We start from the raw sequence: 12,675 nt of genomic DNA, 5'->3' as shown, positions 1-12,675 counted from the left end.
GCTGGGCTTGCTAATTTCCACAACAATAAACATGTCCAGCACCCTTCAGCATGAGCTGAAGCCCTTCACTGGGGAACCTCACAGATAGTCCAACACCCTGATACATGCTGATCAGCCAATTCTACAGTCACTTCAATGACATGGAGCAGGAAAGCATGTGTTCAATAGCAAATCAAAGACTAAATATGAAGTGACTTCACCCCCACTCCTCCCAGGCCTGGGATGTGGATTCATGACCACATGATCCAGCCTCAAAGGCCAGAATTCCTGACATGTTCATATGTCTTCAAAATTGGAGACCAATAAAAAATAAGGATGGCTAAAGGCCAGAATATTATCTCCATGTGGATAGAAGGGCATGGGAGGGTGAGTGGATTTGCTGCAAGGTTTAAGTAATGTAGAAAGCAATGCAAAACACTCAAACTGCCATGGAAGTGCTTCATGGTCCATCCTCTTGATTTTTTTCTATTCAAACTTTAGCAAAGTGAATTAGAAAACCTGCAATGCAGACAACATTTGGAGGTGTTTTCTCTCTTGCATTTACAGCTTTTGTCAAAGTTTCCTCCTACTGGTCAGAATTAGTGACTAAGCTGGACATAGATCCCTGTAGAGGTCTTGGTTTCTCAGAGAGTGGGAGAAGACCATCTGCTCCAGGGAAGCTAAATGAAATGAAGATTCCAGGGCCTATCCAGAACCAACGAATCAGAAGCCCTAAAACTAGGGATGCCCAGATGTGCATCTTATCAAACCACTGGCCCACAAGCTCCTAAAACAACCTTAGGAGAGCCAAATTTCTCTTACCAGAACATTCTTTGTGATTTCAAGTCAGGGGTCTGTCTCATGCCTCCTTCTTGGTCTTGGGTAGGAAGAAGAAATGTTTGTTGGGGAACATTTCATAACTAAAATCTTGCAAACCCAGGGCAAAGTTGGAGCCTAGCCTCATTTGCACGCAGGAGATGCCATTAGACCTGGCTTGCTGTCTTAATGCGAAGTCAGTGTCCCTTTCTTCCTCTTACCCCACCCTCTCCTGGGCCCTTTCGAAGGATTGCCGGGACACCAGGACTGGTCTGAGATGACCGCTCAGTTGTGGTTGGTGGCCAGGATTCTCGATTGCAAGGATTCTCAAATCTAAGGACACTTCTGGGATTGCTAGAATACATTTATATTTATTATTGCATTCATTTTTCCAAACTGTCATCAAATGGTCTTTGGACAATTAAGTAGATTGGGAAAAATGATCGGTAAGTATAAAAATATCCTCTATTTCTCTACTGGACAGGCTTTCTTTGTGTCTTTAAACCCACCCACCCAATCAAACTAGGACTTGAGAATTTTAATTTCAAGCTTTCCTATGTGGACGGGCTGACATTCTGACATTGCTTTTTTGTCTCCTGCCTCAATGGCCATATGACAGCCTTCAAATGTTGCTAATAATAACAATTATTAATAAATAATAAATGTTGCTTCTTTTGTTTTTTATGTATTAGTTTTAACAGCCTGCACTGAAGTTGGAGGGCTGAAGACAAGCCAGTCTCAGGCCACCCCCCTCCCTCTGCCCTCCCTGACACCAGCCTCTGGAACCATTGAGAAAAGCCGTTCAACTACCCTCAACATTTTTATTCTGTACAAGGGCCGAGGAGGCAGGAAGGATATTTTGTGGGCTGTTCCTGGGTTTTGCTTTTTTTTTCTTCTCTGTGACCATGATGGCAAAGAAACCTTCAGTTAATTCTCGGTACATGACTCATGTCACACAGCCTTTTAAACAAAGAAATTCCACATCCAGGCAAAAACCACATTTTAATGAAAGATTAAAACCACATTTTTTTTTCAAATGAAATATAGGGTTGGGGAAGAAATCGGTCTAATATTTGCAGCCTTGGTTGGATAATCTGAGCATTTGTCTCTGATTTAAATACAAATTTGGGCCATGCAAATTCCCTTAAGATTCACCTTGTCTTACAAAGTTACTGAAATAATGGCCTAGTCATTCAAAAGAAAATAATACTAATATTTTTGAAATAGTTGAAAGATCTAAACCATAAAGGTATCGGAAGAAAATAAAAAGTCATATTGTATTAACTCGAGAAGCGATTCCTAAGCAAAATCTAAATTCTAAATTCTAAAGAAAAGTACTGATAGCTTTGACTAAGTACAAATTTAAAACTTCTAGAGGCAAAAAGCACAGTAACTTTTTAAGACAAATGTCAAGTGAAGAGAAAGATTATTTGCAACTTGTGACACATGAGCTAATATTCTTATACAAAAAGAGAGCTTGAAAATCAATCAGGGAGGGACGAATACCTCAACAGGGAAATGACCAAGTTCATGAACAATTCACGAGGCAGGGGAAAAGGGGAGGGGAAGGAGAAGTAAAGATATGCATATCCCATGAGATTACTTTTCACCCAATAGGACTGGAAAGCATTAAAGTGACCGGTAATATCCAGAGCTGGTAAGTAAGCGGGGATGGGCACACCCTCAAACCCCAGTTAATGGGAACATAAAATAATAAATTTTTCTGAATAGCAATCTGGTAACGTGATTCAAAACCGTCAATGTGCATACCATTTAACTCTGAAATTCCACTTATCCTGAGGGGATCATCATACAACCTTGCAGAGATGTATTTGTAAGGATATTTGTCACAGCCCTGTTTAATAGACATGCCTTAAATGTACATCACTGTGGCTAGGATGGGGTGGGGTTTGCATTGTAGTACATACAGTGCATTATTATGCAGTTTAAAAAATTGTAGTAAAGTCTATTGCAATAGATATAACTTTTATGATATGTTGACTAGTAAAAAAATAGCTATTTATAAAACAGCATATATATACATAGTAAGAACTTGAAAGATATATAACTAAAGACTAATTAAAAGGTTATGACCAATTATCACTGGGTGATAGAATAATTGGCAAAGCTCATTTTCTTCTTCAAAATTGTATTCACTGCCTGAACTTTTTCACAATGAGCCTGCAGAAATTTTATTTTATTTTTGTTTTCTGGTTATGAGCCAGGTATGAGATAAAGTATGAGATACCAGGCTTATAACCAGAAAACAAAAATAAAATTAAACCAGGTGGGTTTTTTTTTCTTTTTCCTCTTTTCTTCAAGTGGAGATCTGTATGGATAGAGATACTTAGTCATGGGAAATTTATAAAACCAAGAAGGAAATTTTGAAGTGTTTTCCTTCATCTTCGGAAAATGGGTGCAGAATCTAGATCCTCAAGATTGTGTATATTCCAGCTTGGTCTGAAACCCCATTTTCTACTAGCACTGAATCCTCATTGATTTGCAAGGTGGAAATTTAATTTGGTTTCCCAGGCATTATTGGTCTGTTAGGTCGCTTAAGGGAAACCTGACTGCCTGCTCAGCAGCCGTGGAGCAACAGGCCCTGCTGTGTCATGGAGTGCCACCTCACCAGCAGTGCATGGGCACAGGGTCTGCAACAAGGACCTGATGATGAGCTATGGGTTTCAGAATTTGCTTCCCTCCCTGTTTTATGATTCAGTCTTAGTTTTGTGACCCAAGGACATATGTGCAGATATAAAACAATGATTGCAAGCTGAAAGTAAAACACTAGTCTTAAAAATTCTCAATTGTAAGGCATTTCTTTCTTTCTTTCTTTCTTTTTTTTTTTTTTTTTCCACATGGAGCCTCACTTTGTCACCTAGGCTAGAGTGCAGTGATGCAATCTCAGCTCACTGCAACCTCCGCCTCCTAGGTTCAAGCAATTCTCCTGCCACAGACTCCCGAATAGCTGGGACTACAGGCACTCCCCACCGCACCTGGCTAAGTTTTGTATTTTTAGTAGAGATGGGGTTTCACCATGTTAGCCAGGCTGGTTTCGAACTCCTGACTTCAAGTGATCTGCCTGCCGAGGCCTCCCAAAGTGCTGGGATTACAAGCATGAGCCACTGCGCCCAGCCCAATTGTAAGGCATTTCTTATGTATTTCTTCTTGTTCATTTTTTGGGTTGTTTTTGTTACATTCAGTCCAAGATGATAGTCCAAAAACTGATTTTTCTCTGCATATCTCTGGGGTCCTCTTTGGCTTTCTAGGCACTGGAACTAGGTAATAAAGGGGGAACTGATTCTTCATCAATGCCAAGTTAACTCTGGGGAAGAATAATCCATTAGAGGTTCATGTCGAGGTCAAAGATTTGGCTGAGCTTTGTTTGTTAGAAAAAGTCTCACCTAACATACCATTTACTTTGTAAAAGCTGCTTCTTCTACTTTTGAAAATTTATTTACCAAAATCTTCAAAGAGTAATATTTTGTGATAGCATTTTCCAAATCACAGGTGAAATGTTAATTGAAAAACATCGTGTTAAACTTCCTTTAGAAAACATCTAAAACAAAACTAATGATACAAGTGGCAAATTAGGCATGCAAACAAATAGCATGCATTTATCTGAAAAATTTAATGTGAGATCATATTTCCAATATAGTTGCAAACCAGCAAAAATGTTCACCAGAAGGCTCAGAAGTTCCTAGAAGGAGACAAAAATTCAAAGCATTCGCCTTTTCCAAAAGATCTTAGTAATGTGTGCCAAGTGTTCTTATTGAACTTTGTGATGGGAGGGTTTTGAGAAATGAGAAATGGCAAAGAGGGCAAAAGAGTGAACAAAGAAAGAAAGAGAAGAAAGAAAGAAAAAAAAAGGAAAAAAAAGAAAAGAAAAGAAAAAAAAGTACCCTAGAACTTAAAGTATAATAAACAACAACAACAACAAAAAGAGGAGAAAAAAAAAAAAAGAAGAGTGAGCAAAGAGAAAGGTGATTTCTTTTGTTCTCTACCTGGAAGCGGTGCCCAGGGCAGTGATCCAAGCTTGGAAAATGCCAGCAAAAAAGGAGAAGGGGTTTTTCCTGGTCACTACAAAGTAAATCAAGGGGAGAAAGATGCCCCCGTGGATGATGAGGCCTATGATCACTGTTACCATGTACATCCCCAGTTGCCTAGCAACCACTTCTAAGTCCTTGATTGCAATGATCTTCCCACAGATCAGGCAGGCGATACCCAGGGGAGAGTACCTGAAAAACACAAAAGGGAAAAACAGCATTGAAGAGATCATTATGGCATTCAGAACCTGGGCCTCCTCTGTACTGCACCCTGAGGAAAACACATGGCTCTTCTGTACAAAAAAAGACTTTTGCTGAGAAAAGGTCATGACATTCCATTGATGTGATTTTTTATTTTGGACCAACTCCCTTAATCAAAATCTGTTTTGTGGATCTGGTGGTGCCTGCTCTGATGAAAAGTCCAAAGGCAAATTTTGTCGCTTAAGGTGAGTTTTAGGGATAAAGGAGAGACATGCATTACCATCTTTTAGCTTTACCATCAAGTTCCAAGTTGAGAGACTCAGGCGTGTTTCTGGGAATCTTGTTTGATTTGTGTTCCTCAGTTCCTTCCTAGAAATTTGGGAATTTGAGCTTTTTAGAAAACCATAAACTGGAATTTGTAAATTTGCATTGTTTTTACCTTGGAAGATAGGGAATATATTAAAATGAGAGAGAAAGAGAAAGAACAAGGAAACCATCTGGGCCAAAATGTACATTTAGAGAAAAGTGGTTTTACGACTTCCAAGTCTGAAAGTAGTTTTTCCATACTTACTCTAACAATAATGCTAACTACTTTCATTTTGTTTTAAGCACTATGGTGAGAGCTGCACACTCATTCCCTCACTTCATGCTTACCACAACCCGAAAATCTAGGTGTCATTATTGCTACGTGGCAAATAAAGAAACTGAGGTTAAGAAAAGCTAAATAATCAGCCCAAGACCAGGAAACCAGGAAATAAGAGAACAATCTCAGGTCTCTGAAACTCCCAACTGGGGGATTTTCCCAACCAAGACAAACCACTTCTCTTTAGTGAACAATAAGCAATTCACCATATGCCAAATTTATCCTATATAAACTGATGTTATAGTTCTACCTTATTACTTTATAGAGAGTTTGGAAACTACTTTGGTCCTCACTCTTGGGAAAGCTGTTTTGTCTCTCAACCTGAATATATTCTTCCCATATTTGGTAAAATTCTTTAGTATCCAGAATGATGTTGCTAGGGCATGAATTTGTTCAGCCTGTGACAGTTTCTGGCTGATATGAAAATATTTGTGGGAAGGTTGCTACCTTAATACAAATTATGAATATACTTGAGAGAAAGACTATGGGGAAAATGAAGTCCCTAGATAAGGCTTCCAGCAGGGGTCAGGGAGTCAGGAAAGGCTGCTGTAATTATAAGATCTATAGAGACTTGTAATTGTGCCTGGAGCAAACACTTTCCTGAATTAAAGAAAAAATGTGAAAAGTAGATGAGACACATATATATGAATACTACGTAAGACATGGAGCTCATCTCGCCACTTATTAGCTATTAATATGTGACCATGGTTAGTGGCTTATTCCCATTTTACAGATATGGATGTCAAGGCTCAGAGCAGCTAACTCCAACCTCATGGAGATGCTGTGGGGATTAAATTTTTGAGCATGCATGTGTGTGTGCTGCAAAAAAGCCCTCTCGCATCTCTGTCAGTACCATTAATTCTCTGAGTCCTGACAAAGGAATTCCTCGTGGGTTCTGTTTTCACACATGTACCCCATGTCCTCCCACCACTCATGCTTATTAAGCCTGAGTTAGTGATGCTTTCTAGAACATCTCATGGGATACCCAATTGCAAGATGATTTTATAGCAACATATTCTCTCAAGAGGAACCTAATCTTGAAGGAACTGATTTGTAACTGACACTATTAAACATTAGCATAGCTGTTCTCTTCCCATATGAGAATCTAGCCTGAAGCTCCTACTTCTCCTTTCTGTGGGGTCCAGGCTGGTCAAGTCTGAGGACTGCTTCCCTAGACATTAGGGAGTCTGAGACAAACCTGTACTCATGTCATTAAACCCTGAGCTCTCCCACCGTTTTATATTCTGCTGGTGTGTCCATAGTCACAACATCTCATAAATTATCAAGGTAGTCTCGGGGACCAGCACTTCATTCACTGAGACTGTAAATAAGCAGAATGAACCTTCCTATAAAGCAAAAAAGTATTTATCTTCATAAACCAAGAGATCAGTTCTTTCCCAAGCACCAAGCACCCTTGAAAGCTGTCCAGAAAAACACTACTATAAGCTGTTTTGGGTGCCATTCAATTTTCCTTCTCTCCTGGGACAAGCAATTTGTAGAATGGAGAGAAAATGCTTTCAAGGCTCTTTGCCAAAAAAAGACTAGCTATAGAGTCTCCTGGAGAATGTATTTGGGCCACTGACAGATGGACTAGAGAGAGGTAACAGTTTACCTCTGGGACACTTAGCCAGCTGGGAAAAGCATGAGCTCCCATTGTAAATGGAGAGTGTTAAAGGCCAGAAAGTGAAGTGTTAGCAAGCAGAAGCCCTTGCTAATCCAAACACCTTGATCTCTGGGAATAGTATGAGCATTAAGTAGAAGAAGGTAAGAATCTTTGTTCTATGAAGTCTTTCAGGGCCGTTACTTTCTTGTGCCTATTTTTATTTTATTTATTTTTTATTTTTTATATTTTGAGACAGAGTATTGCTCTGTTAGCTAGGCTGGAGCTCAGTGGCACAATCATTGCTTGCTGTAACCTCGACCTCCTGGGCTGAAGCAATCCTCCCACCTCAGCCTCCTGAGTAGCTAGGACTACAGGTGTATGCCACCATTCTCAGCTAATTTTTGTTTACTTTTATTTTTGTAGGAGATCTCACTATTTTGCTCAGCAGGTCGCAAATTCCTAGCCTCAAGCAATCCTCCCGCCTCAGCCTCCTAGAGCACTAGGATTACAGGTGTGGCCAACCAACTGCGCCCATTTTTAAAACAAACAACTCAGGCCTTCACTCCAAAACTGGGGCTTCTGGGTTCCTGGGTTTCCATGTCAATGAATTACCTAATTGAAAATAATATGCCATGGAAAAGGATGGGCAAATGGCCAGCACCCAAGGCCACCACTCAAATCTTCTGAGATGAAGCCAGCAATCAAAACCACAAACCAAAGTGCATAAAGAGGCTGAGGGCTGCACGGAGAGTTCTGAAGCCAAATAATGCCCTGTGATTGTTGGTCCAGTTTCCAAATGAGAGGGACACGGCTAGAGAGCTGGGGAGAGGGAATGGCTCCCATGCTGCTCTTAGGCTGTTCTTGTTCTCTGTTTTCAGGGCCACAGATTCATCCAGGACTGGCCTGTGGAGTCTTTTTCTTACTGCTGTATCCATTCTAGCCTCCACCTACTTTGTCTCAAAGCCCTTGCCAGCCTAAGGGTCCCACCAAGATGCCCCTCGCAGGACTCCACAAACACACTCATCTACAGCAGGCAAGTTACCTAGAATTCAGTCGGTGTCCGGGTGTCAGAAACCACCGGCTTCCTGTTAACAATGCGATTCCCTGGGCTTACCACACACCTACAGAGTCAGAATGTCCTGAAGCTGGCCTTGGGGCATTTATATTTTAAACAAGCTCCCCAGGTAATGCTGATCTGTTTGAAAACCAGTATTTCGAGAAACAAAAATCTTAACTGCAACTGATGAAATGCAGATATTACTTGGTGACCTTTTGGAAACCATTTACCTTAGCTCCAATTTCTTCAGCATCTTTGAGGTCTTAACCCACTGGAATAATTCATTTGGGACTTACAGGCCTGGGACAGATGATGGGGCAGACACTGATGATGGGAAAGGAGGTAAGCTGAGGGACTTTCTCAGTCCTGCTGTGAAGCCCCTCTGGTGCTGTCCCACATATTTCCAATAGCTTGTCAATAGAGCTAAACACACATTCCAAGAGTAGCTGAAAGGTGCTGTCCACGCTCAGAAAGTATTACAAATCTTCATCTTTCCCAATCCATTTAGGGATACGTGTTCCAGCTACCCAAAGAGTGATTCTTGTTCAAAGTTACCATTTGTGATTAGAACTTTTCATCAAGACAGAGTGAAAAACAGTTTGTACAGCCTCTAGGCTTATGATTAAGGGACTTCCTTTTGCAAGTAAATGAAATTCCAACCCATCAAGGTGGCCTGCAGGACCCTGGAGGATCTGCCTACTGCCTACCTCTCCAACTGCACCTCCTTCTGTCCCCTTTCACCAACCACACTGCAGCTTCTCTAGACCTTTGTTCTGATCCTCAAAAGCCTTTCCCTGCCACTTCTTCCCCCGGAACATTCTCCCCTCAGTTCTTTACTAGGTTGCTTGGCTCACTCTGCAGCTCTTCATTAAAGGTCAACTTCCCAGACAGCACCATGTGGCCCAACACTTTTACACCATCACTATCTCTCGCTATTGCACGGCACTTATGACTATTGGAATTAGTAATAAGTGCTACAAAGACAATCTGCTCCCATTTGCTCCCTTTTGGCTTTCCCTCTCTCCCTTCCCTAGGATGTAAGCCCCACGAGGGCCGGAACATTTCTCTGTCTTATTCAACATTGTATCACCAGTACCTAAAATCATTGCCTGCACAGAATAGAATATTTATTGAATGAAAAAAAAAATAGATGGATTGACAAAGATTCTTTGTTTGACCAAATTTTAGTTAGGCTTCGGAACCTTCTTCTGGCCTCTTCTGGGCTCTTTGCTAAACCTTATAAAATCCGGTTTAGCAAAACACTCGTCTAAGTCAGGTTAGCAAGAACCTCCGTCCTCAAAATCTGATCACCCTCAAATCTGATCAGGTTCTTCATCCTCCCCCGGATGATGTCTGGTCACCCTGTGGCCTTCAGCTAGAATCCTGTGGGGTTGGTTTAGCCAAAATACTCCTTACCCCAGACCATCCACTGCCCCCACCTTTCTCCATGCCTATAAATTCCCACTTGCCCATGTGTACTTGCAAGTGAGCCCAATCTCTCTCCCCCACTCCAAAATCCCATTGCTGTGGTCCCTGTGCTCATTGCAACGATCCTGAATAAAATCTGCCTTACTCTGCTTTAACAAGTGTCATTGAATAGTTTTTTCTTTAACAGTGTGGATGGATGGTGGTTTATTGGAAGAAGGAATTGGAAGAGTAGGCAGAGATTTTACTTCTCACTTATGTTTTTATAGGGGTAAGATTATGAAACATTTTACTTTCTGTTTAAGTTTTTCAAATTTTGAAAAAAAAAGTTTTAAATAACCTCATAAGAAAATGAGGATATGAAAATCATACAAAAATTAAGGGGTTTTCAGGTTTCTTAAAGAATTCATAGGCCGGGCGCGGTGGCTCACGCCTGTAATCCCAGCACTTTGGGAGGCCGAGGCGGGCGGATCACAAGGTCAGGAGATCGAGACCACAGTGAAACCTCGTCTCTACTAAAAATACAAAAAATTAGCCGGGCGCGGTTGTGGGCGCCTGTAGTCCCAGCTACTCGGGAGGCTGAGGCAGGAGAATGGCGTGAACCCGGGAGGCGGAGCTTGCAGTGAGCCGAGATCGCGCCACTGCACTCCAGCCTGGGCTGGGCGACAGAGCGAGACTCCGTCTCAAAAAAAAAAAAAAAAAAAAAAAAAAAAAAAAAAAAAAAAAAGAATTCATAAACACAGAGATACAAAGGATATGGATTGAATTGATGATAATATTGGTAACAGCAAACAGCTATTACTATAACACTAATCCATGTAAAGTGCTTAGACAGTTCCCAGCACCAAAAAGGTGCTTCACGACTGTTGGTCACAGTCTTAGTTCTCACAGCAACCTATGGCATGGATTCTAGAATCATCCCATTTTACAGATCAGAATATCGGGGCTTAGAATGTGTCTAACTTGCCTGAAGTCACACAGCTTGCAATAGGAGGATCCTGGATTCAATCCAGTCTGAAGTAAAAAAGAAATTGACATAGGTGTTACTTCTGTACAGCTCCATAATACTGGGCAAGTCGCCCTCTGTGCTGAGTTTTCTCATTTGGTAAATGGGTTAACAAAAGCACGTATTTTTGTGTTCAGTACTATTGTGAAGAATAAATGAGCTAATGCATGTAAAATAATTGGAGTAATATTAAGTATTTAGCAGGAATTTGGTAAATTTAAGTTATTTAATAATAATTGTTTCCTCAGTAATAAATGGGTTAGTACATGTACTATAACTGAAATAGTACTGAGCATATAGCAAGAAGTTAGTAATTCTAATTTATAATTTAATAACAAAAACAATTATTATAATATTTTCAATGTTACATTTTGTTATTATTACTATTATAACTGCTACATAGAAAAGAATACAAAAGAATTCTGATTTTTTAAGCTTTGAGGGGTCAGTTAAATAGTAGTTGACTGTTTTATCCAGAACCTTTTTACACACATCATTAGCAAATACTGATGCTGAGGCAGTGAAAGAATTAAAGAAATGTGTAGAATTGGCATCTCATGTCACGTGACATCGTCCTGACTATGAGCCTAGATGAAGTAACCAAACAGCTGTCAGAAATCATTCTAGGGTCTTACTCCTGCCTCACAACCACTTTTTACCTCCCAAGATGATACTAAGTATTTAGGAGTTCTGGTTTCAATGAATGGGAAACTTCTTAATTCATACCACCACCCTCCATCTCTGGGGAGGAGGGAGGCTACACTTCATCCCACTGACTCATCTGATGTCCTAGAAGATTCCCTTTCCTGCAAGGGTTTAGTGGAAATCACATTGGTATGGACGTAGGAAGGACACACACATTGTCCATGTTATTGGCATCATATTACAGAAATATGGGCTGCATATTTGGAGTAAAGATGCATAATCTGCTAGAAATTCTAGGAAACAATGGAAAATCCTAATGTTTAAGCAAGAGACTTATTCTGCATTGTGTATTATGTACTAAACTCTCAACAGACTCAGATGAATCTGAAGGACTTAAAAAATACATTTTACCTCTGGGAGAGGTGGCTCACGCCTGTAATCCCAGCACTTTGGGAGGCCAAGGTGGGCGGATCATAGGGTCAGGAGTTCGAGACCAGCCTGGCCAACATGGCGAAACCCTGTCTCTACTAAAGATTAACAAAACTAGCCGGGCATGGTGGTGTGCACCTGTAATCCCAGCTACTTGGAAGGCTGAGGCTGCAGAATCACTTGAACCCGGGAGGCGGAGGTTGCAGTGAGCTGAGATCGCACCATTGCACTCCAGCCTGGCGACAGGGCAAGATTTTGTCTCTCTCTCTCTCTCTGTCTCTCTCCGTCTCTCTCTCTCTCTATATATATATATATGTGTGTGTGTGTGTGTGTGTGTGTGTGTGTGTGTGTGTGTGTGTGTATGTATATATATGTTTTACACCACCATCATATTACCAAATCTTCATACAAAAGAAATATCCAGAAATCCAGCATTGCCTGAGAAGCTAAAGGATCAGTACAATCATGAAAGAGAACATGTTATTTCATTAGCATCCTTTCTGTGTTTTAAAAGCACTGTAAAACAATGATCTGAACAAGCCAGGTCTGCTAAATATGGTTCATGAAATAGTGAGGAACATCTTCTTGATCTGAAATCTTGGCGTTTTCAGCTATCCCACTCATTCCTAAAGTTTTAGTAACAATTGACTACAGGCACATCACCATGTTTGGTTCTGTGGAGATAAAAAATAAGAACAGATTTTTGTCCTTGTGAGGTGGGGTGGGAGACAAGAAAAAGAAGAAGAGAAAAAGCAGCTGGAATTTCCATGAAAGGCACCTACAGAAAAGTGGAAAAGGATCAGAAGAGGTTTGGCAAAGAAAGTG

General features: G+C 40.7%; 1 protein-coding gene across 4 annotated transcripts in view; it reads right to left on the bottom strand.

Annotated features, from left to right (window-relative positions):
* SLC1A2 (solute carrier family 1 member 2) overlaps positions 1 to 12,675 on the bottom strand; it is a 172,629-nt gene that overhangs the window by 36,541 nt on the left and 123,413 nt on the right. For all 4 annotated transcript variants that reach the window (XM_015434918.4, XM_015434917.4, XM_005578188.5 and 1 more), the window contains exon 7: positions 4,800 to 5,033. In XM_015434918.4, coding sequence (XP_015290404.1) covers positions 4,800 to 5,033 — 234 coding nt within the window. The remainder of the gene's footprint in view (positions 1 to 4,799; positions 5,034 to 12,675) is intronic.

Source organism: Macaca fascicularis, chromosome 14 (genome assembly GCF_037993035.2).
Source record: "Macaca fascicularis isolate 582-1 chromosome 14, T2T-MFA8v1.1".
NCBI classification, from domain to species: domain Eukaryota; kingdom Metazoa; phylum Chordata; class Mammalia; order Primates; family Cercopithecidae; genus Macaca; species Macaca fascicularis.
This window is presented reverse-complemented; position numbering and strand designations above follow the sequence as displayed.